At 52.0% G+C, this 21,395-nt stretch overlaps 1 protein-coding gene across 1 annotated transcript; it reads left to right on the top strand.

Moving 5' to 3' along the window:
* Window positions 1–8,293: 8,293 nt before the first annotated feature.
* Window positions 8,294–17,744, top strand: LHX8 (LIM homeobox 8; the record flags this gene model as incomplete). Its single annotated transcript, XM_083867965.1, has 8 exons — window positions 8,294–8,374; window positions 8,686–8,844; window positions 11,598–11,719; window positions 13,212–13,432; window positions 13,924–14,027; window positions 15,532–15,627; window positions 16,517–16,700; window positions 17,412–17,744. The coding sequence occupies 8 exons, from the start codon at window positions 8,294–8,296 to the stop codon at window positions 17,486–17,488; spliced, it is 1,044 nt and encodes a 347-aa protein (XP_083724091.1). The 3' UTR covers window positions 17,489–17,744.
* Window positions 17,745–21,395: the final 3,651 nt, after the last annotated feature.

Raw genomic sequence — 21,395 nt, 5'->3', positions numbered from 1 at the left:
ATGCACAAAGATACAACTGATGCTAGCCACAAATTCTCCACGTGGCAGAACACAGCATAAATTAAACATTGCAGAGAAAGCTCTTGACTCTCCCCAGGGCAGCAGGCGATGAGAAAGATACCTCATCTGTCAGTTTGGCAAGTGTATCAGTAAAGTGATATCCTTGCCAAAACAATGCCAAAACCAGTCCCCTCAGGGAGTGTCATCACAGACCACACCAGTTACCCTCTCACTGCAGGGATGAGTCCCAACTGCTGCCTCTGCTCCAGAAGATGTATTTGTGGCTAGACAGGCACTGCACATTTCACATTTTCATTTTTCTGCTGCACCAATCAACATTCTTAGTCTACATTCACTATTCATTCAGTATGGGAAGGAGTCCTTTGTTACGCCAACACCTTCTTTGGTCTTTAGGTGTAATAGCTGTCTGGTCGGGCTCCATTCTTTTTGTATATATCATCTAGTCACACATATCATAGCTGGATAGCACATTCATAGCCTCTAGCACTGAATAGAATCCATATGTTCTCCCCTTGTACCCCTGCAGAGATTTAGCTGTCTGAAATACTTGCTGTGGGATCATGCATCCCATCCTACACCAACGTTCAGACATAAAGCAGTATCACGAGAACATGGGGAACAATCATATGAACATCATGTGAAAAGCCCCCAAAACACTGGTATGAACTGCAATGAAGATGGGATAAATAAAGGATGTCTGAGCACAAACACACTGTCCAGGCATTTCATTCTCCAGGTCAACATCACTCTGGCAGCAGCCAAAATTCCCCCACCCCGTTCTGTGTCAGTCAAGAGTTAATGTTGCCATATCAGTTTAAAAATTGCAAGCACCAAGAAGAATAAGATTTCTCATTTCTGCTTAGAACACAGCACTTCTTGCTACTTAAAACCTGCAGCCTCGGCACTTTCCAAAGAAATGTGTTTTATTTCGGAGCATCACATCAAACACCAGTAACAAAACTGTAAATCTTGATTTACCCGTAGACAAATGCAAACATTTGTCAGTTGTAACTCGTGGGCAGCAAACCAGGATCTCGTTTCTTTGGGCTCTCGGTGTTTTTCAGAGCTGGTTTGAATGGATCTCCTTTCTTTTATGAGCTCCCTTCCCGATTTGCCAAACAAACTCACTAAACAGAACATCCCCAGCTCGCTGGTCCCAAATGCGCTCGGTCTTTAACTGATATTTGCACTTTAATACACACATTAACACGTATAAACACGCAGTCATAAATCGGCTGGGGAAGAATTTGAACGACGAATCTGCCCTGAAAGTCTGATTTTTCTCCGAAAGCATTTTCTGTTCTGTGGGGAGGGAGCTGCCGTTCCCGCAGCGGTGGCGGGTGGTGCCCCCTCGGCGGGGCCGAGAGCAGCCGGGCCCCCTGAGCCTGAACCGGCCTCCCCCGAGCCCGAACCGCCTCCCCTGAGCCCGAACCGGCCTCCCCCGAGCCCGAACCGCCTCCCCTGAGCCCGAACCGGCCTCCCCCGAGCCCAAACCGGCCTCCCCCGAGCCCGAACCGGCCTCCCCCGAGCCCGAACCGCCTCCCCCGAGCCCGAACCGCCTCCCCCGAGCCCGAACCGCCTCCCCCGGGGGGACCCGCGGCCCCGCCGCCTTCCGTCCTTGCCAAGCCCCGGGCCGGCCGGAGTCCTCCCTCTGGGGACAATCGCCGGCGCGGGCAGGGGCGGCTGCGCTCCGGTTTGGCCCCGGGGCCCGCTCTGCCCGGGACAGCCCCGGTTTGGCCCCCGAGCCGCTCCCGCAGCCGCGGCGGGTCCGGCCCACCCCTCCCGGTGCTCCCCGCCGGGCGTTCTCTCCTCTGCCGCCCCCGACTCTGCCTCGGCCGCCCCCTCTCCGCGCGCCCCGTCCCCTCTGTCCTCCCGCCCCGACGGCGATCGCGGCCCACGGGCCGGAGGGGCCTGGACGGGCCCCGGGGGCGGGCGGGGCGGGACGGGCCCTGTGAGCCCGCGGCTTTGCGGGGCACTCCCGGGGCCGGGGACACCGCACTCCGCACTCCGCTCACAGCCCCGGGCACCCCGCACTCCGCTCACAGCCCCGGGCACTCCGCACTCCGCTCACAGCCCCGGGCACCCCGCACTCCGCTCGCAGCCCCGGGCACTCCGCACTCCGCTCACAGCCCCGGGCACTCCGCACTCCGCTCGCCGCTGGCGGGGATCGCGCTCCGCTGGACGCGGTGAAGGCGCCGCCTCAGGGCGCCCCCCGGTCCCGTCGGGAAAGGCTCCGCGGGGGTTCGGGAGAGCACCGGGGTCCGCGGTACCTGCGCGGGTCCGGCGCGGCCTCTCCCCTTCCCCGTGTCCTGCAGACCCGGCCGCGGGAGGGGCTCCGGAGGACCGGACGGCCCGCGGGGGGCAGAGGGAACTCCTGGGGACGCTCCTCCGCTGCCGCCCCCTCGGGTGTTTCCCAGAGCCCGGCCAGGGAGGGGCTCCCGGCTCTGCCCTGTCCGCACGGCCCAAGGAGCCGAAATTTTGGGAGCCTCCTGCGGCCCGGCCCGCGCCTCCCCACGGGCTGTTCTCCTGCCCGGGAGATTATTCACGGCGGGAGCAGGAGCGAGAGGAGCCCGGCGGGCAGAGCCGATTCTCCAGCGCGGATTTTCCGCGCCCGCCGCACCAGGACATCCCCACGGGTCGTGCCCGTGAATTTGTGACCAACCCGCCGCGGGGTCCAGTTTGGCTTTGCCTCCATCACCCCAGGGGCAAAACACCCTTTCACATGACCTGATCGTGCTCTAATTCCCCCTGTCCCGGCGCTTCCCCGAGTGACGGAGGGACACGATTAATGCGCAGATGGTTAAAAAGTCAATTTCTACATCAAGTGTCACCGCGACTTCAGGAGCGCAGGGATGCGACACTTGGTGTGGACGGGCACGGGGTTCATCCAGACGTTCATCCAGCGCGTTCAGAGCGCAGCCACCAGGAGCTGAAATAAACGGGGTAAATTCCGCGCTGGGATGTCGGGATTGCTCCCCGCACTCCCGCCTGCAGTGCAAGGACCAGCGCTCTGAAAACACGCAGGGCTGCATCTCACCGACCCCCGGCTCGCCATCTGCCCCTGCGCCCCAGCGCCCTCCTGAAGGGAAGGGAAAAATGCTAAAAAAAAATTAAAATTTTTATTAAAAAAAATTAAAAAGTAAATGGCATCAAATTCTTGGTCTTGGCAGGGGAACCACAGAGCCAGGAATCCAGTTAGGAAGTAGGAATTTTTCCCTTTGACTGATCTTGCCACTCAAAACTAAACAACAGAGAGCTCTGCCCTGGAAGAGCCGCGAACAAAAGCCGCGTCCGCAGCCCTGGGAGATCCCGGCCCCGCAAAAGGAGACAGACCGCCCGACCCAATGGAGGCGCCTTGCATTGATTCGGAAAACGAGTCACTGGTAAGAGACCGGGCCCGTTTCCCTCCCGTTAAATCAGCGCAACTACTCAGGGCCAGTCCAGGCCCTGCATCTTTTCCCGCGGGCGGGATCAGCGGGGTGCGAGCTCTCAGGGAGCTGCGGGCGCTGCCTCGGCTCTTCCTCCCGCAGCCCGAGAGGCTCCGCGGCCCCAGACGCGGCTCCCTGCGGATGAAAAGCCTCCGGACGCTCCCAGGTGTGCAAACACCCGAGCGGTGCAAGAGGCGGTTGAGACAAGCGAGGGGAGCCCCGGGGCAGTGACCCCTGTCCCGCACTGTCCTGAGCCGTCCCGCCTCTCCTGCCGGGGGGAGATGGGGTGGCGTTCGGCCGAGGGGCGGCGTGTCCCCCGGTGTCCCGGCCCCGGAGCGCGCCCGTCCCGCCGGCAGCGCTGGGACCCGCGGGGCGGCACCGGGACGCGCCGGGCGGGCTCCGGGATGGGCCGGGCGGGCTCCGGGATGGGCCGGGCGGGCTCCGGGATGGGCCGGGCGGGCTCCGGGATGCGCCGGGCGGGCTCCGGTAGCGCCGGGCGGGCTCCGGTAGCGCCGGGAGGGCTCCGGGATGGGCCGGGCGGGCTCCGGGATGGGCCGGGCGGGCTCCGGTAGCGCCGGGCGGGCTCCGGGATGGGCCGGGCGGGCTCCGGGATGCGCCGGGCGGGCTCCGGGATGGGCCGGGCGGGCTCCGGGATGCGCCGGGCGGGCTCCGGGATGGGCCGGGCGGGCTCCGGTAGCGCCGGGCGGGCTCCGGGATGCCCCGGGCGGGCTCCGGGATGCGCCGGGCGGGCTCCGGGACGCGCCGGGCGGGCTCCGGTAGCGCCTCGCCCAGCGGGGCCGGGCGGGGGTGGGCACCCGGCTCGCCCGGTCTCGGTGCCCGTTTTCCGCGAGCTGACCACACCGGCGGGTTTAATTTCTTACAGAACTCGTTTTGACGGCAGAACCGGGGTCGCTGAGGAGGCTCCGGAGGGAGGCACCAGCCGCATCCCCCGCAGGCGGTGCGGGCTCTGAGGAAGGAGTCCGTGTGCCCGCACCCTCTGTGAAAACAGCCCCAGTTCTCCGCGTCCAGTGTTTTCTTCGTGCCGTATCGTGTTCGTCAAGTATTAAAGCGATCTCTGCTGTGTGCAGCTGGGCCGCGCTCGCACCGACAAACACCCCGGGGTGACTCCTGAGAGAGGAACCAGAACAGACACGTCCCCGCCGGAGTCCCCGCTCCGCTCTGCTCTCCGCCTCGGCGGGATCGGCCCAGGGCCCCCCGCCCGCCCCACGGCAGCGTCCCCTCCCCTCCCGTCTCTGCCGAGACCGCGACGACCCGCCCGGGGTCCTGCGGGGGTCCTGCGGGATCCTGCCGGGGTCCTGCCCGGGGTCCTGCCCGGGTCCTGCCCGGGGTCCTGCCCGGGTCCTGCCCGGGTCCTGCGGGGTCCTGCCCGGATCCTGCCCGGGTCCTGCCCGGGGTCCTGCCCGGGTCCTGCCCGGGTCCTGCCCGGGGTCCTGCCCGGGTCCTGCCCGGGTCCTGCCCGGGGTCCTGCCCGGGTCCTGCCCGGGTCCTGCGGGGGTCCCGTCCTTCTGGCGCTCACAGACGGCGGCGGCAGAGCGGGGTGTGCGAGAGCCGGGAATTCTCTGGAGCCTGCGTGTCTGCTGCTTCCATCTCTGCAGAAAACGATGCGGGGAATATTCATTAAAATATCGAGGGAATGAAATTTAAGCGATGAAGTTCAGACCGGACTTGGGAGAGACGGGTGACACCGGCGCGCGGGCCGAGGTCTGTGCCGGATAACCGAGCCCAAAGACTGCCCTGCAGGCGTTATCGCGTGTTTGCCCGCTGCTGGGGAACAGCCCCTCTTCAACAGCTCGGCAGAACCGCTCGCGGAGCCCCTTCGGCCGTAACAAACCCGGACCTGCCCGGACCGTTCCCCGGGCGCGTTTTCCTCCTGACTCCGGGAACCCCCCGCGCCCCGGGGCAGCGGATCCAGCCCCGGAGAGGCCCCGGTGACCCCCGAGCCCCCCGCCCCGCCTCCCCCAGCCCCTCGCACTGCTCCGAGGCCTCGGGGCGTTCGGGGAGAGCCCGGGGCCGGCGGGGAGAGCCCGGGGCCGGCGGGGAGAGCCCGGGGCCGCTCGTCCCCCGGCGGGGCCGCTCCGGACACGGCCCGAAAGGCGGAGAATCTCCCCCAGGCCGTTTTTCCTCCAGCGCCGCAGCGTCAATTCCCTCTGCTCGTAACCTCACCATCGCCGCGGGAAACAACGCGCAGATCGACTGTTGACTCCTGCCGCTGCATTTCCAGAGATAAAAGGTGCGTGGGAAGGGGGTTATTCCACAGAAATCTGACCCGCCGCCTTCCTCGGGGCGCGCACCGACCTCATCGCTTATCTCGTTGAAGGCGCAGGAGAAGCGCGGACCATCCGCAGCCCCGACGCCGCTCCCGGCCCGTCCAGCCCTCACCGCGGGGTCCCGGCGCGTCCCTCGGAGCCCCCGCCAGGTGCTCGTTTTCTGTTCTGCTGCCGGCGACAGGCGACGGAGGTGCCTCTGTCACGGGTGGGGAGATCCGGGGGGCGGGACGGGGCTCGGCGGGGCCCGCGCTGGTCCCGCTCCGACCCAACGCCCCGAGCCCAAAGCCCCGAGCCCAACGCCCCGACCTGCCCCGCTGCGGACAGGGGGGAGCAGAGCCCGGGGGAGCCTCGGGCAGAGGGACGGGGAGCAGAGCCCCGCGCTGCTGGGAGGTGCGGTCCCCGGGCGCTCTGCGGGGCCGAGTTACGGTCCCCGGGCGCTCTGCGGGCCGAGGTGCGGTCCCCGGGCGCTCTGCGGGCCGAGGTGCGGTCCCCGGGCGCTCTGCGGGGCCGAGTTACGGTCCCCGGGCGCTCTGCGGGCCGAGGTGCGGTCCCCGGGCGCTCTGCGGGCCGAGGTGCGGTCACCGGGCGCTCCGCGGGGCCGAGGTGCGGTCCCCGGGCGCTCTGCGGGGCCGAGTTACGGTCCCCGGGCGCTCTGCGGGCCGAGGTGCGGTCCCCGGGCGCTCTGCGGGCCGAGGTGCGGTCCCCGGGCGCTCTGCTGGGAGGTGCGGTCACCGGGCGCTCCGCGGGCCGAGGTGCGGTCCCCGGGCGCTCTGCGGGGCTGAGGTGCGGTCACCGGGCGCTCCGCGGGCCGAGGTGCGGTCCCCGGGCGCTCTGCGGGGCTGAGGTGCGGTCACCGGGCGCTCTGCGGGGCCGAGGTGCGGTCACCGGGCGCTCTGCGGGGCTGAGGTGCGGTCCCCGGGCGCTCTGCGGGGCCGAGTTACGGTCACCGGGCGCTCTGCGGGGCCGAGTTACGGTCACCGGGCGCTCTGCGGGCCGAGTTACGGTCCCCGGGCGCTCCGCGGGGCCGAGGTGCGGTCACCGGGCGCTCTGCGGGCCGAGTTACGGTCCCCGGGCGCTCTGCGGGGCCGAGGTGCGGTCCCCAGGCGCTCTGCGGGGCCGCAGCCCGCGGGGCGGGGGCTCGGGCGGATCGGGGCCGCATTTGGGTGGGAGGCTGAGCGAGCACACGCCGGGCCCTCGGGGGAGACCAGAAAAGCGGCTCGGGGCCAATGCAGGCGCTGTCCGGGGCTGGGCCGGGGCTCTGGGGCCGGCCGTGTCCGTGTTCCGCGCTCGGAGCTCCGGGCCGGGTGTCGGTCACGGCAAACCCCAAACCCTCCTTGCCTCGCTGGGACAGCGGTGTCGGGGGCACCGAGATTCTGCCCGCGAGATTCTGCCCAGGTTAAATCGGCCGGACAGACCGTTGGACAAACGAGTAATTGTCGGGACATTCCGGGTTCCCGGGGCCCGGCACAGCCGAGGTTCGGCTCCCGGGGATCTTGTCCCGGGATTGGAAACAACGATCATCTTTTCCAGAGGGAGAACAACAGGGGGCTTCCCTTTCACACAGCCCCTCGGGCGCTTTTATCAAAATTTCCTTTCATCAAATCCAGCGTGTTTTAAACGTAGGGACGATTCTCTCAGGTCGCTTTTCCGAGGCTCATCCACGGTTCGGTGAGGCTGAACGCGGGGCTGAGGGGAAGATGGAAACTCAACGATGAGTTTAATTGGAAGCAGCTGGGCGGGTAAACACGTGCCCAGGGGCAGACACACCGTTATTGGCCTCACCTGCGAGGGAAAACCACTGCTTTATTCTCCTCTGGTGTCCCGAGAGCACCATCGGGGGTTTTGGTGCGAGGGAACTCTGCGGACGAGATTCGTGATGGCGGGGAAAGGGTGTTTGTAACCCACAGCCCCCGCGGAGAGACCCCGGCCGGTTCCGCGGGTAGAGAGGGGCGGGCACCCTCCGCCCCCCGCCCGCGGGGTGAACCAGCCGCACCTGTGGGAGCGCGGAGCCCCCGCAGCTCAGCCCCTTCTCGTTTAGCTAAATGAGAAAGGTTTTATTAAGGGATTTCGGAGCCGCAGGCAGGAGGTGAGGTACCGGGGTGGGTGCGGAAACTGCGGGTTTGGGCTGCAGGATCCGCCTGGGCTTTGGGACTCGGGAGCGCGGGACAATCGTTCCCGTCACCGGGGCTCTCGCTTTCCTCCGTGTTTGTTTTCTTCTCTCACAGGGAGATGGAACTGAACGTGTGCTCAGGCTGGGGGGAGCTGCAGCAAAAGATAAAAAAAAGCGAGGGGGTTCTGGGGGGAGGGGGTTGGTTTTTTGTTGTTGTTGGTGCTGGGGGGGTCCTGTGCCTCCTCCCCTCGCTGGGCTCGCTGGCGGAGATCGCGGCCCCGCCGCGCGGGAAGGCGGGTTCTGTGCGGGAGGGGAGGCCGGAGGGGCAGGTCCACCCACTTGAAAACAAAACTTTTTTCCTGCAGGCGCTGAGAGCAGAGCCCGGCGCGGGGTGCGCGGAGCCGGCTGGGCGCCCGCCGGGGGCTGGTATGCGCTAGGGCAGGGCCATGTATTGGAAGAGCGACCCGATGTTCGTCTGCAGGCTGGAGGACAAGGACCTGCCCGCGCTCGGCGGCCCCGCGGAGAAGGTGCGGGCGGGGCGGGGGGGGCTCGGCGGGGCCGGGGGCCCGGGCCTGGCGCTCCCGGCGGGACCCTCGGGGGCCGGGGGCTGAGCCTGGCGCTCCCGGCGGGACCCTCGGGGGCCGGGGGCTGAGCCTGGCGCTCCCGGCGGGACCCTCGGGGGCCGGGGGCTGAGCCTGGCGCTCCCGGCGGGACCCTCGGGGGCCGGCGGCTGAGCCTGGCGCTCCCGGCGGGACCCTCGGGGGCCGGGGCTTAGGCTGGGCCGGCGCGGGGCCCCGGGCGCGGCCGGAGCTGACCGCGGTCTCCCCGCGCTCCCCAGGCCAGCCCCGCAGCAGCTGACGAGGACTCCTGCTCTTCCTCCGCTGCCCTGTCGCCCTCCTCATCGCCGCGGTCCATGGCCTCGGGCTCGGGCTGCGCCCCCGGCAAGTGCGTGTGCAGCAGCTGCGGCCTGGAGATCGTGGACAAGTACCTGCTCAAGGTAACGGGGCCCGAGCCGAGCCCCTTCCTCTGGCGACCTCCCCCACCGCCGGGGCCGGAGGGCGGCCCGCCCAGCCAGAGCCCACCCGGGCCGCCGGCAGCGCCCGGAGAGCCCCGGGAACCGGGCCCGGGGGGATCCGGGGGTACAGCAGCCCCCCCGGTCTCTCTACGGCTCAGCCCTCCCGGTCCCCCCGCGGCCCAGCCTCCCCTCCCCTCCCCGGGAGGGCGGACACTGCTGGCAGTGCGGGGTCCCCGCGCGTTCGTTCGCGGTGCTGGGGCCGGAGAGGAGCCCCGGCTCGGCTGTTCGGTGTCTCGGGGGGCTCTGGGCTGTTCCCGGCGCGGCGGGAGGAGCGGGGAAGGGAAGGGAAGGGGAACGGGCTCTCGGACAAACACGACCCTCGTTGTGCTGAGCCGGGTCTGGGGGAGCGTCCTGAGCCTTAAAGCCAGAAGTGCCTCTTGAGAAACGGGGAAATGTGTTATTCCTGCAAAAGGTGGTCAACAAACGTATTGAAGGAAATGATCTGCGTGCGGAATAATTCTCTTGTCTTGGCAATCAGGACCGAGTAAGATAATATTAAAATTAACAAACAAACAAACCCAGGTGGCTTTAAACATGAAATGTTACTGGGGGGGTGTCGAGGGGAGGGCGATAAGGGGAGTTGATTTGCCTGTTCTATTATAGCCGTTAATATTATCCTGGGTTAGATTTTTGCTGTCTTTCCTTTTAAAAGTGAGAGTAACGATCGTGGCAGAAGTCGGTTGATTTCGTCAGCCTTTAACAAAGTTGTTGTATATTCCGCAAAGCAAAGCAATAGCGGGTGACACCCCTGGGAGCGTTACCTGTGCTGTCATTAAACCATCCGCTCAGGTCTGGCTGAGGTGTGGCGGTCCGGGGGCAATGTCAGCGGGGGCGGTGTTCAGGTGTTCAGCTCAAATGGGGTCGGTGCAGGAGCTGCCACAGCCCTGGTCCAGTTGAGCCCGTCCCCCCTGCAGCGGCCTGGCCTGGCACAGAGCGGGCGGAGGGACAAGGAACAGACCTGACTCGAACTCCATTTCAGTTCTGTTAACTCCAGTGACATTTTGGCAATTTATGTAGTTTACTGATCACTGCTGTCTCCTACCTGAACAACCAGGATAAACGGGACTTGGAGCAAAAGGCCTCTTAGTTGTTTAACCTTGAGTTTAAATCAGCTGTTACCGCCTCTTGTGAGGCAGAGGAATCGATGCTCCAGTTGAGCAGCAGCACAGCCTCAACTTCAGCCCTGACAATTGACAAGCGGAGCACAGGGAAATGACACCAAATGGGACAAAGCTGCTGGTCCCGCTCTGGGAGGAGCGCTGGTCTCTGAGGAGGAGGCAGAGGGGTCTGAGTGCCGGGATTTCAGCTCACGCTGTGCAGAGCAGCGGGCCGGGGCTGGGCCTGACCGGGGGCAGCCCAGGGAGCCACAGGCAGGGCGGGCTCGGTCCGGCCGGCGCTGCCCCTCTGCTCTGGGGCCTCGCTGGGAGAGGCTGGGAGGGTGGGTTTGGTGACAGCTCTTAACTGCTGTCAGCAGTTTCATATATTGTGGTGTTACTTGTCAGCGTATGGGAAGGTGCTGCCAACAAGGATAAGGGTTAGGAAAGCATTGGTCAAACGGCAAAATTACAGCTGAAGAATGACTGAAAATGATGATCCCAGCAGGAGTGTTGGAGTCCATGCCTTGCCTTCTCTGTGGTTTGTCTGGCCATGCTTTGATGAAAGGCATGTCCTGGATTCCCTCAAATCTGCTTTCTCATAGGTAATAGATGGGCTGTTTGGTGTGAGATGAGTAACTGCCTCAGTGGGGAAAAAAAAATAAAACTTAGTCATTGTTTGGTTTTCAGAATTCCTCCTATACAGTCTGGGATTATCCAGAGGGTTATTACTTAAATTCTGTGATCACTGGGAGTCTTGGTTTGTCAAATGATTTATTTAGGCGATGTGCAATGTCTGCTCAATTAAGAGTTCCTTTTATAGGAAAAAAGCAATTAAAATAATTTTTCTTTTTATTTATTTTATATTCTTAAAAATTATATATGTCTTCAAAAACACTGACTTCTACTGCATTCCATTATGATGTTTAGTTTTGCTATGGACATATAGCAAAGATTTGATATTAAAGAAATATCAAATTTGCTGTTAAAACACCTGCTGCTGTTTTGAAACTCAGATGCCATTCACCAATTTTGCTTTAAGAGAAATGTGGCAAATGGAAGAGTGGTTCATGGTATGTATCTATTTGACAGACTTTTCCTTTCAATTTCCTTTTAAATTTCCTTTCAGTTTTCAAACAATACTCATGTTTTAAAATTTTAAATAACTTCGCGAGGTTTGTTTTTTTGTTAGGCAGGAATTTATTCAGACTAGGAAATAGAAGTGTGCAAGTTAGGTGCCTTCCCAAGGTCATATAAGGCCAGAACTTGCTTTCTTACTCTAATGATGTGAAAACAGAACTGGGTGCAAAATACCTGCATGGAACTTGTATCTCTTGCTTCCCCTTCTCTTTTAATTACAAGCCCATGAAAGCTTATTCTGAAGACCTGAGTCAAATTAGTTAACCTTCAATATGCATGCAGTTCTATAGAGAAAATGTTTTGCATTCAAGATAATTTTTCTGTGAATCGTGGTGCATAAAACTTCAGACCATTTCTGGAAAAAAGCAGGGTTTGTAAATACAAAATGGAATATTGGTAGCAGAAGTTATTGAGGGGTATTTTTCTGTTGGGTTTTTGCAGGTAAATGACCTCTGCTGGCACGTGCGCTGCCTCTCATGCAGCGTTTGCAGAACATCCCTGGGAAGGCACACCAGCTGCTACATCAAAGACAAAGATATCTTCTGCAAACTTGATTATTTCAGGTATATCATCCAGGAATATAATTTATCAGATAACTTGTTATACTTGCTTGTTACTTTTCACTTCAACCACAACTTAAATTCGCTTGAGGCTCTTTCTTTCTTCATTTGCTAGGTTTATGTTCACCACTTTGACTTTTCTTGAGAAGGGACTTGGGGAACCCTAAGACTGTGTGATGTGACTGCCTGCTAAATCTCCCATCTGCCCTTCCCCTGTTGTGCATAGCTGCTGTATTTACACCATCACTTCCTTGTGTGTGCACCAAGGGGAAAATAAGTCAGAGTCCCTGTCACAGTGTGGCTGTACGTGCTATGACAGTCCCTGCTGTCGTATGTGCAGAGACTTGTCCTGGGGTAATCTGGCTGAGAATGCAAAGTACAATTGAGATGATCTGTTTGGAGTAGTCCTTCACTGCTGTGGGGCTTAAGGCATCACAAGGAGCTGCAAAATCAACCCAGAATAAATCCCATGATAGTTAAAAGAAGCTTTCAGCAGTTACACCTTTCTGTGATCAGTTTGATTTAGAATGTGATTCTTTCAAATTTACAGGCTAATCTTGCAAGGAAGAATATTATTTTTGTTGGCAGTGTAGTATTCAGGATGCAAAGTCTTGGATCCAGAAAGCAGCAAAAATTGTTGCTGTTAATTTTGATGTGATTGCTAAGTAGTTCTCTAGTTTAACTGCTAGACCAAACTATTTCTGGGATTCTCAGCTGTGCAGTGAATAGATTGTATCCAGCTAATCAAGTTTGATGCTGAGTGGGAGGGGATAAACTGACTGCTGTAAACGTCTGAAAAAACTAAATTTTGTGGGACTTAAAAAAACTTGGGTCTGCAGAGACCTTCAGGACAAATTTTTATCTAAATAATAAATGTATTTTGGTGGCTAGTTTCCTCTTCAAAGAGAATTTTTCTAGTGTAATAATGTAAATGCAGATTATTTTTAAAATTTATTTAAAAATCATAATGTGATGCAAATTGAGGAAATAACTATGAAGATACAGTTTCTGCACCCCCCCCCCCCCTTCTGTTGAAGATGCTGAAAGATTAGTAAAGGGGTAATGTAGCTAAATGTATTAGTTCAGGCTACCACTAGAGTAGTGTGGAATGCATTTGAAAAACTGGAAGAATTTTGGACAGTCTGCTGTTCCATCTTTCAGCTTTTAGGAGTAATTGTCTTTATAAAAGGAATGATGAGGAGCTATGAATTCATGCAGCAGTTAAAATGCTTCAGCACTGCTCTTTGCCTTCTGAAAACACGACTAACCCCTCTGTTTCAGTAGAGTCTTCCCTTAAGCTATCATACAGAACCTTGCTGACCTTTTTTTTTTTTTTTTTTTTTTTTTTTTTTTTTTTTTTTTTTTGCAATGCCACCGTGGTGGTGCTGTGGGTTTCAGCCGCACCACCACAGGGCAGTGACCCCCAATCCTGCCGGAGCTCGGCTTTGCCCAGCCGCTGTCTGAGCCCCCGGTGCCATTGTCGTTGTCGTTGCAGGCGGTACGGCACCCGCTGCTCCCGCTGCGGGCGGCACATCCACTCCACCGACTGGGTCCGGCGGGCCAAGGGGAACGTCTATCACCTGGCATGCTTCGCCTGCTTCTCCTGCAAGAGGCAGCTCTCCACCGGGGAGGAGTTCGCTCTGGTTGAGGAGAAAGTCCTCTGCAGAGTACATTATGACTGCATGCTGGACAATCTGAAAAGAGAAGTTGAGAATGGTAACGTGCTGCTTGCGTTAAGAACTCTGCTTGTGGTTCAAATTTAATTAAATTGTTGGGGTTTACTTCATTTTCCATACTAAAATATATTTGATTAATTTTTTTAAGACTGGAAGCACAGGTTCTTGAATCAAAATAATGGTAAATTATTCCGCATTTGGGAGATTTTGTTTGTTTTGGTTTTGTTGGTTTTGGGTTTTTTAGTCTGCAGAACTTGTTTTGTATCCTAAGGAAAAGAAAGCAACAGCATATCTTGTTGATAAAACATCATGTTAGGTTTATTTATTTTCTCAGTTGCAAGGGAGTTGTTTAGGGGATAATATGTTATGGTGCTAGATCAATTTAACTCTGAATAGAATATGGGGTTTTTAAGCTGAAATTCAGCTGACCAACTGCTGCTGGTTATTGTTGAAGTCTGACTTACACAACATCTTTGTGAATGTTTAGAAGGCAGAGTTTGTTTTTTTGTTGTTTTTTTTTTAATGTTTCAGGTAATGGGATTAGTGTGGAAGGAGCATTACTAACAGAACAAGATGTTAACCATCCAAAACCAGCAAAAAGAGCTCGGACCAGCTTCACAGCAGATCAACTCCAGGTAGCCACTGTGCTAAAAACTTGTATAGCTCAGGCTATGGATGCTGGACCAACAGAAGGTTTTATGCATATGGGGGAAAGAAAAGCTTGAAGGCTTTAAACTATTTCATGAACTATCAAGACACAGCATGTTTCTGGAAGTTTAACATGAAATATTACTCTTCAAACTCTTTATTTCCCTGGGGGCAGATCGTAATTCTGAAGAGTGGAAACAAAAAGGTGGTTCTATTTTGATTGCTTGATGAAATCTATTTAATCAGCCATTTACATCACTGAACATAATAGAGAAAATATTTTTTAGATTACGTAATGTGAAAAGTTGTAGTAAAGATGGGTACTGTATGTGACTTCAAGACATTAATAGGATGGAAGTTGGAATTGTGGTAGTGTTTGCATCTCCTCTGCTTTCCAAGCTTCTTGTCTTTTTGTTGCCTTTGCAAGAATTAACTCCTGTTGAGACAGTCCAGAGTTATTTCAAACTCTAGATAAATACTTCACTTAAATTAGCTTTCTAGGGAAAAACACTAAGACGGGGCCAGCTTCCAATGTAAGAGGGGGTGGTAAGACAAGATTTAGAGGTTTTAACCTGTAGTGAGAAGGGAGCTCTGACTTTCTACCTAATCCTGGCTGTACATCTTTGCCTTTGGTTTAGCAGACCTTCGAACTCCTGGTCACAGTTGAATTCTGTTTTGTTGGCCTGTCCTCTAATTCATAGTTGAGAAACTCATCTTGAGGTGTAATAACATGTGAGCTGTTAAAGTAGTGCCATATAAAAGGGAATGGGGTTGTTCAAAGCTTGGGTTCCTATTACAGTCATGACTGCAGACAGAAGGTGCTGTTAACACAAAAAAAGCACACAAGCAATAATCCAACCAGGTGCATTGAGCTTGGACATTGAGCTTGAATTTCAGCAGAAGGGAAGATTTTTCCCCTGCAGAAGCTGAAAGGGGAGCTATGACTGGTCATTAGGGTAGGAACTGTTTTCAGAGCTTCTTCCCAGCTGCTGTCATTGAAACTTCCATGTTCCCTTCTTTTCATGTTTAAAGTAGATTGTAACATATTTTAAAATCTACCTTAAAATGTTACAATCTACTGTGTTTGAGGTCTTTTGGCATTTTGGTATTTTATGATACTTTTCTATCTGCTTGTTGCACCTCTGTACCCATCCTGGAGGCTGCTGTAAGATTTGACTTCCAACAAGAGAAACATTGTAGGGATAAATTCACTGTCACAGCATGTAATTACCTCACAAAGTACTTGTACAAAACAATGTCCATGCCTTTTTGATTTTTTTTTTTTTTTTAATATGTTGGGTACTCTCTAGAAACTAATGATCACACAAAAAAAAAAAAAAAAAAAAAAAAAAAAAAAAAAAAAAAAAAAAAACAACCCAAAACACCACAGTTTCCTGAAGATAGACAAGGAGTAGTATGATAGGCTGAAAAGACTGTCTAATGTGGCTTTTGACACAAATGCTCCTGCTATCTTGTATCTTGCCTTCTCAGGTTATGCAAGCACAGTTTGCTCAGGACAACAACCCAGATGCACAAACACTTCAGAAACTGGCAGAAAGAACAGGCTTGAGCAGGCGTGTTATACAGGTAACAGTGTGAAGTTACTTGACTCACAGTCTGGTACTCGTCCATTGGAAATGCTCAGTCACAATTGTTTCTGAGGTTATTCTAACATAGAAAAAGATCCTAATCTGTTTTAACTTCAGACAACATCCATAGTCAGGAATAGCTCTAGAACAAGCATTGTAATTTGGAAAACTTGCTGTGTTTCTCTTCTCACTTTGTGTGGAGGATTTCTAGGAAGAAACTTCTCAGCCTAAATAGCATAGAAAATTATTCCAACTATATTTCTGATCGTAGTATTCTGTTCTTAAGACCTGCACTCTTTGAAAGTGTCTTGTGGTATGACATTAGGAGCAAGTGAGTATCTAGTAATTTGTTCTAGAGAGCAGAGTTAAAATATATACCCATGTCAACCAAAACTGAAACACAAACTTGGAATTTTTGCTTGAAGGATGTCTCTCAGCAAACATATGGATGCATTTTTACATGTAAACGTGATTGTAAAAAGATAATACAAATTTATATATTTATGTATTAATATAAATAAAAATAAAATTTTGAGTTACCTTGGCTCATTCTAGCCTGGAAGACTGACAGAGTGTTTCTATAGGAATGAGGTATCTGGCTGCAGAGTGGGTGATGTCGCTTGGCCTGGGGGACACCGGCCCTGGAAGATGCCCAGACCCCCACTGTGCCTGTCCCTGTCCTTGGTGGGCTGCTGGGTACTGAAGACACATTCCTGACTTGACCACACTTGTAGGTTTAGAATGGGAATTTTTCCATTTGGACTGTCAGCATTGTGTCAAAGGCCCAATAAACTATGTAAACTCAGCTTAAGATAACCTCCAAGGTTGTTGTTGTGCAGGTATTGAATGCAATCTATCAATGTGACGTGTGTTTCTCTTCTTTTCAGGTGTGGTTTCAGAATTGCAGAGCACGCCATAAGAAACACGTTAGTCCTAATCATTCATCTACTGCTCCTGTCACAGCAGTTCAGCCCTCCAGGTTGTCTCCACCCATGTTAGAAGAAATGGCATACTCTGCATACGTACCCCAGGATGGGACTATGCTCACTGCTCTGCACAGCTACATGGACGGTAGGTATAAAAGCTTTGCTGGTTTTATCCTCATAAAAACATTATCAGCTATACCAAGAACAGTTTACAAAGTTCTGATTAAAGAAACCTAATGAATATATCAATACTGTATTTACTACCTACACCTCATTAAGAAAGCAGTAGCCCTTCAGTGCAGTAGCATGGCTAAAGATCTGAGTATGAAGACAATTATTTGTGCTTCTCCTGGACTATTAAAACAAGAATAAGAAATTAAATACTTATTTAAATATCTGCTTCACATATTTTAATAATATATAATTTTAATGAAAACTGTTTGCCACTTGCTCCCTGGTTTTTATCCCATGGACTGTGAGTATGCACAACCCAGCAAATTCTCTGAGAGCTTCAGCTTCCCCTGCAGTAATGCACAGTGGGGAGGGAGGGGGAGAGCCTGGTGCTTCAGTCTTTGTCTTATGACCCAGCAAGTCAACAACTTTGGCTCTTATTTGTTATTAGGAGGGGACTGCAAAGGTTTTGGGAGAGCCAGGCTGAGCTGCATGTGTGGCCTGAGCTAGTTTTCCTCCAGAGCAGTTGTGTTAAGGTTGTGGGAGGAGTGTGGATGCTGGGTTAGGAAAAACAGAACATGCTGCACAGTTGGGACAGTGAACTGTCATTAGCCAGTGGGATTTACTGACTTATAATCTTTTGCTACTTTCAATGAAGTTGACTGGTAAATATTTGTTTTTGTAGCTCATTCACCTACAGCTCTTGGACTTCAGCCTTTGCTACCCCATTCAATGACACAACTGCCACTAAGTCACACCTAATTCCTTTTCATCAGGGATCTAAACTATTCAAGATGTAACCTTAAGTCATAGTGTATTGAAAATACCATTGGAAAGATATTAATGTTAACTTTTTATTTAACACCCAAAGCATTTTGAAGATAATTTTTGCCCAGGTATGTATGTCTATTTAGCCTGCAAGACACTTTTATGGATTCTCCATAAATAACTATTACATTGTTTACAAGCCTTATTAAACACCTTTTTGTATTGTCTGGAAGTAGTCCACTCTAGTTATGTGTGTGTTAATTTATTTGTCATCAAAAGAGCACTTTGCCTAAAAGAACTGACAATTGTGCAAAATGTTTACAATTCTTTGTGAAATTGTAGTTTATTGTTAGTTTGTATCTGTAAGTTATTGCTAAAAGTATTACCTGTATTTGAGTTGTATACAGTCTATATGTTAAAGCTGATTTCTGTGAGTTTACAAAAATAAACTTTGGTTGCAAATATTTTCAAAAAGAACTGAATAAAGTTTCTGCTGCAGCATGCCAAGCAAAAATGTTGCTGTGTCTATGACTGAATTCTGATCATTTGTCAAGTGCTTAACTTGAATTTTCAATTTTAAGAGAAACTCCCTGGTTTTACTGAGGAAAATTACACCAAAGTCCTTCAGGAGGGCTCATATCTATTTCCATCAATAGTAAAAATAATTTAATGGAATTAGAAGGGTCTTGAAACACTCCAAATATGTGCTAGACAAGTGGGTACTGGCAAAGCAGTGCTGTTCCTGAGGGTGCACACCTGGGGACAGGGACACTGGGGATGTGTAGGACAGATTTTAAACTGTGACTTGGCAAGTGGAGAACCTGAAGTCACAACTGGTTTAATATTTTGAATCTTTCTTTCTTCAGCTTTTGTTTTCTTCCATGTTTTTATCTTGTGATTTTGTTAAGCAGGGTGATATATAAGAGGGAATACTTAAATGTCTGCTTTTTAAAAGTAAAATCTAGTTTGGATTTTAAGTGACCAATATCAAACTGCATATGAACAATGACTGGAATTCAGTCCAAAGCACTACAGTCTATTGTGTTTAGAGCTGTTAATGTGCTAAGGCTTACTAGTAGAGCATGTTTTGATATGCTAATTTGATGCACATAGGTTACTATAAATTCAAATTATTTTTGTCATCAAAGACTGTTTTTGTTCAATGATTTAGGACAGCCTGATCCCCCTTGCTCACTTAAACTTTATCTGCAGCAGAAGGAACCCATACTTTGGAAGGGGGGGATGTGTCCATATCCCTTTTTTTCCTCTCCCAGCTATGCATTAGTGTCTGTTCTGTGAAATTCCTTAACAGTGCTGGTCAACCCATTTCAATTTGGAAAAGATAATGTTCTCTGTTGTGACTCTTGTGAGCAGAACTTTGAATTAATAAAGTTCTGGCACTCATAGATGTCTGAGCTAATCTAAGCAGCCAAAGCAATCTGCTTGCACTGCCTAGTGGTTTGTCAAGGCCTTTATTATCCTGCTTTTTTTTTTTTTTTTTTTTTTTTTTTTTTTTACAAAGCACTCCAGATGAGGGCTGCAGTGAAACTTGACTGGCCTTACATTTTATTTAAGCAAACATAACTTCTAAGTTAAATGCCCTGGGTAGACTTCTGAATTTCAGATGCCATTTTCAGTACCTAAGCTAGTTCCATATATCTGCATGCTACTACAGTGCATGTGTAGAAGTAGACAAACAAGTTTTTGTTCATTTGCCTGATATGCTGAAGCTTTACCGGTTAAATGCTAAATAATGTTAATTTAGAGGTTGACATAAATTGGTAATTTGTAATAAAACTTGGCTTGCATGGAGCCCCTTTAAGGAAAAGTAATTATTTACTCTTATTTGAATTAGCTTCAGTTGCCTGAAACAAAATCAAGTTTATGCTTATTTATGAGACACCTCTTTCTCTTTGGTTCCAAGGCCAGAACAGGATTAAAGTATATAGGGAGCAATTTTTCTATGAAAATGGGAAGCATGAGCATTCATCTTTTGCTACTGTTGAGTGCCTGAGCAGATATTTGTGGGTGGGGCTAGGAACATGAAGACTGCATTGAAAATAGGAGACTGCAGCAGAGAATCTGGGCTTTGAGTCTTCCTGTGCCAGTGCTAGAGCCATCAGCAGCCACTGTCAGGCTGAGAGTGTTTATTTAAAACACTGCCCCACTGCAACAGAAACCAATCTCCTTCCTGAATGATGTCACAGCCACCATGTGATGCAGCTGCACCAATCCTATTTCCCAAGTTAATCTCATGGGAGAAAGATGTCTTCTGCTTCAAGCTTCCCAAAAACAAAGGTTATTACCAAAATAGGGGAAATTTAGGACAAGTAACAGTACGCTAGTATATAAAACCCCCACGTTCTCTTATTTTAAAATTAGGCTATTGCATTTTTAAGATAGCTACTCAATTAAAAAAGAAATCACACAGGGAAGCATTTTTTGTTTAATTTAAGTTAGCAGGTCATCAGTTAGATATATAAACACTATGTAAGCTGTATTATGCTGAATGCAGGAATCACTAGCAGCCACTTTTTTTTACTATTTTCAGAAACAATCAGCAGAAATACTAGCATTCCTATAATACAGATACAGGCATTCAGCCAAAATATGATTTTAAGATCAAAGAAGTGTGTATCTATGTTATGCATAGTTAAATGCATACAAATGTTACCTTTCAATGTGCACTCTGATCTTCAGTGTCTCTGCAGGAATTTGTACAGGTGACTGGGATGCTCAGACACGCTCCACTGACACATTCAAATACACCCATGCAGGTTTATCACATCAGTTCAGAAAGAGTTGCCACTGCAATACAAAATCCACTAAAATAAAACTTACAAGGAGTTTAACAATTTTTTTTAAGCTCTGGTGACCCAGAACCACTGCAGCTGTTATATTATGATTTGTTAATCTGTTTTGGACCATTGTTAGTATCCTCAAAAAAGCAACACACTTGTGAGTTTAAACATACCAATGACATGACTGTTCAAATTGTCAGTATATCTCTAAAAAAAGTGGAACTTTGTAAACAAAAATAAACAAACAAAAAACAAAGTGAAAACTACAAAACCCTTTTGCCATTATCATTTTGAGCAAAATAAATACAGACCATTCTCCTGGGAGGACTTGGATTCTTTTCCAAACTTAGCCTTTTTCAGACTCTAAAATTAAAACAGATTGCCTGCAGAGCCCAGCCAAACCAACAGAAATGAGAACCTGGGACTTAATGAAATGAAAGTTGATTCAAGACAGGAAATTGAGTTGGTCAGATGTGTTGAAAATGATGGCAACCAGAAACTACATTATGAAGCTCCATATAAAACAATCCTTTCCTTCTCCAAGCCATCTGCAGATGTGTGGATTTGTAAAGGAATATGCCAGGATTTTGCAGAAAATGCACTAAAAGCAACATTTGTCTGCAAAGTCAAACCACAAAGATGGTACACATCAGAAGTGGCTGAGACAAAGACAAAAATATTTTGATCTCATATTTATGACTAGGGTCTGTTTAACAGGTCAGCAGTTACATTACCCTTTCCTTCTTTAGCAGAAATTTTATATATAATAGTCAGCCCATACCACTGCTGCAATGTTACTGTGGCCCAGAACAACTGCAGCACAATGACAACTCGTGGTGCCAGAGCAGAGTGAGGCAGCCTCTCCTCTCCCCTCCTTGGGCAGCTGCCACCAGTTCCAGAGAGGGCACCTCCCTGAACAAGGTGCTCATCAGAGCATCAGTGCTTCCCAAAACAAACTTACTGACTGAAAATGAGTGGCCATGCTGTGTTCCATCAAGTGCTGACACGGGTCACTGGTCCACGTTCCAGGACTGCTGGGGAGACTTGCACATTCTTCTTGGCTAACCAAAAAACAAACTGTGCAAAAGTAAGATCCCTAG

The sequence above is a fragment of the Zosterops lateralis genome (genome assembly GCF_965231275.1).
Source record: "Zosterops lateralis genome assembly, chromosome: 9".
NCBI lineage: Eukaryota > Metazoa > Chordata > Aves > Passeriformes > Zosteropidae > Zosterops > Zosterops lateralis.
The sequence above is the reverse complement of the archived record's forward strand: the minus strand, read 5'-3'. Positions and strand labels throughout refer to the sequence as shown.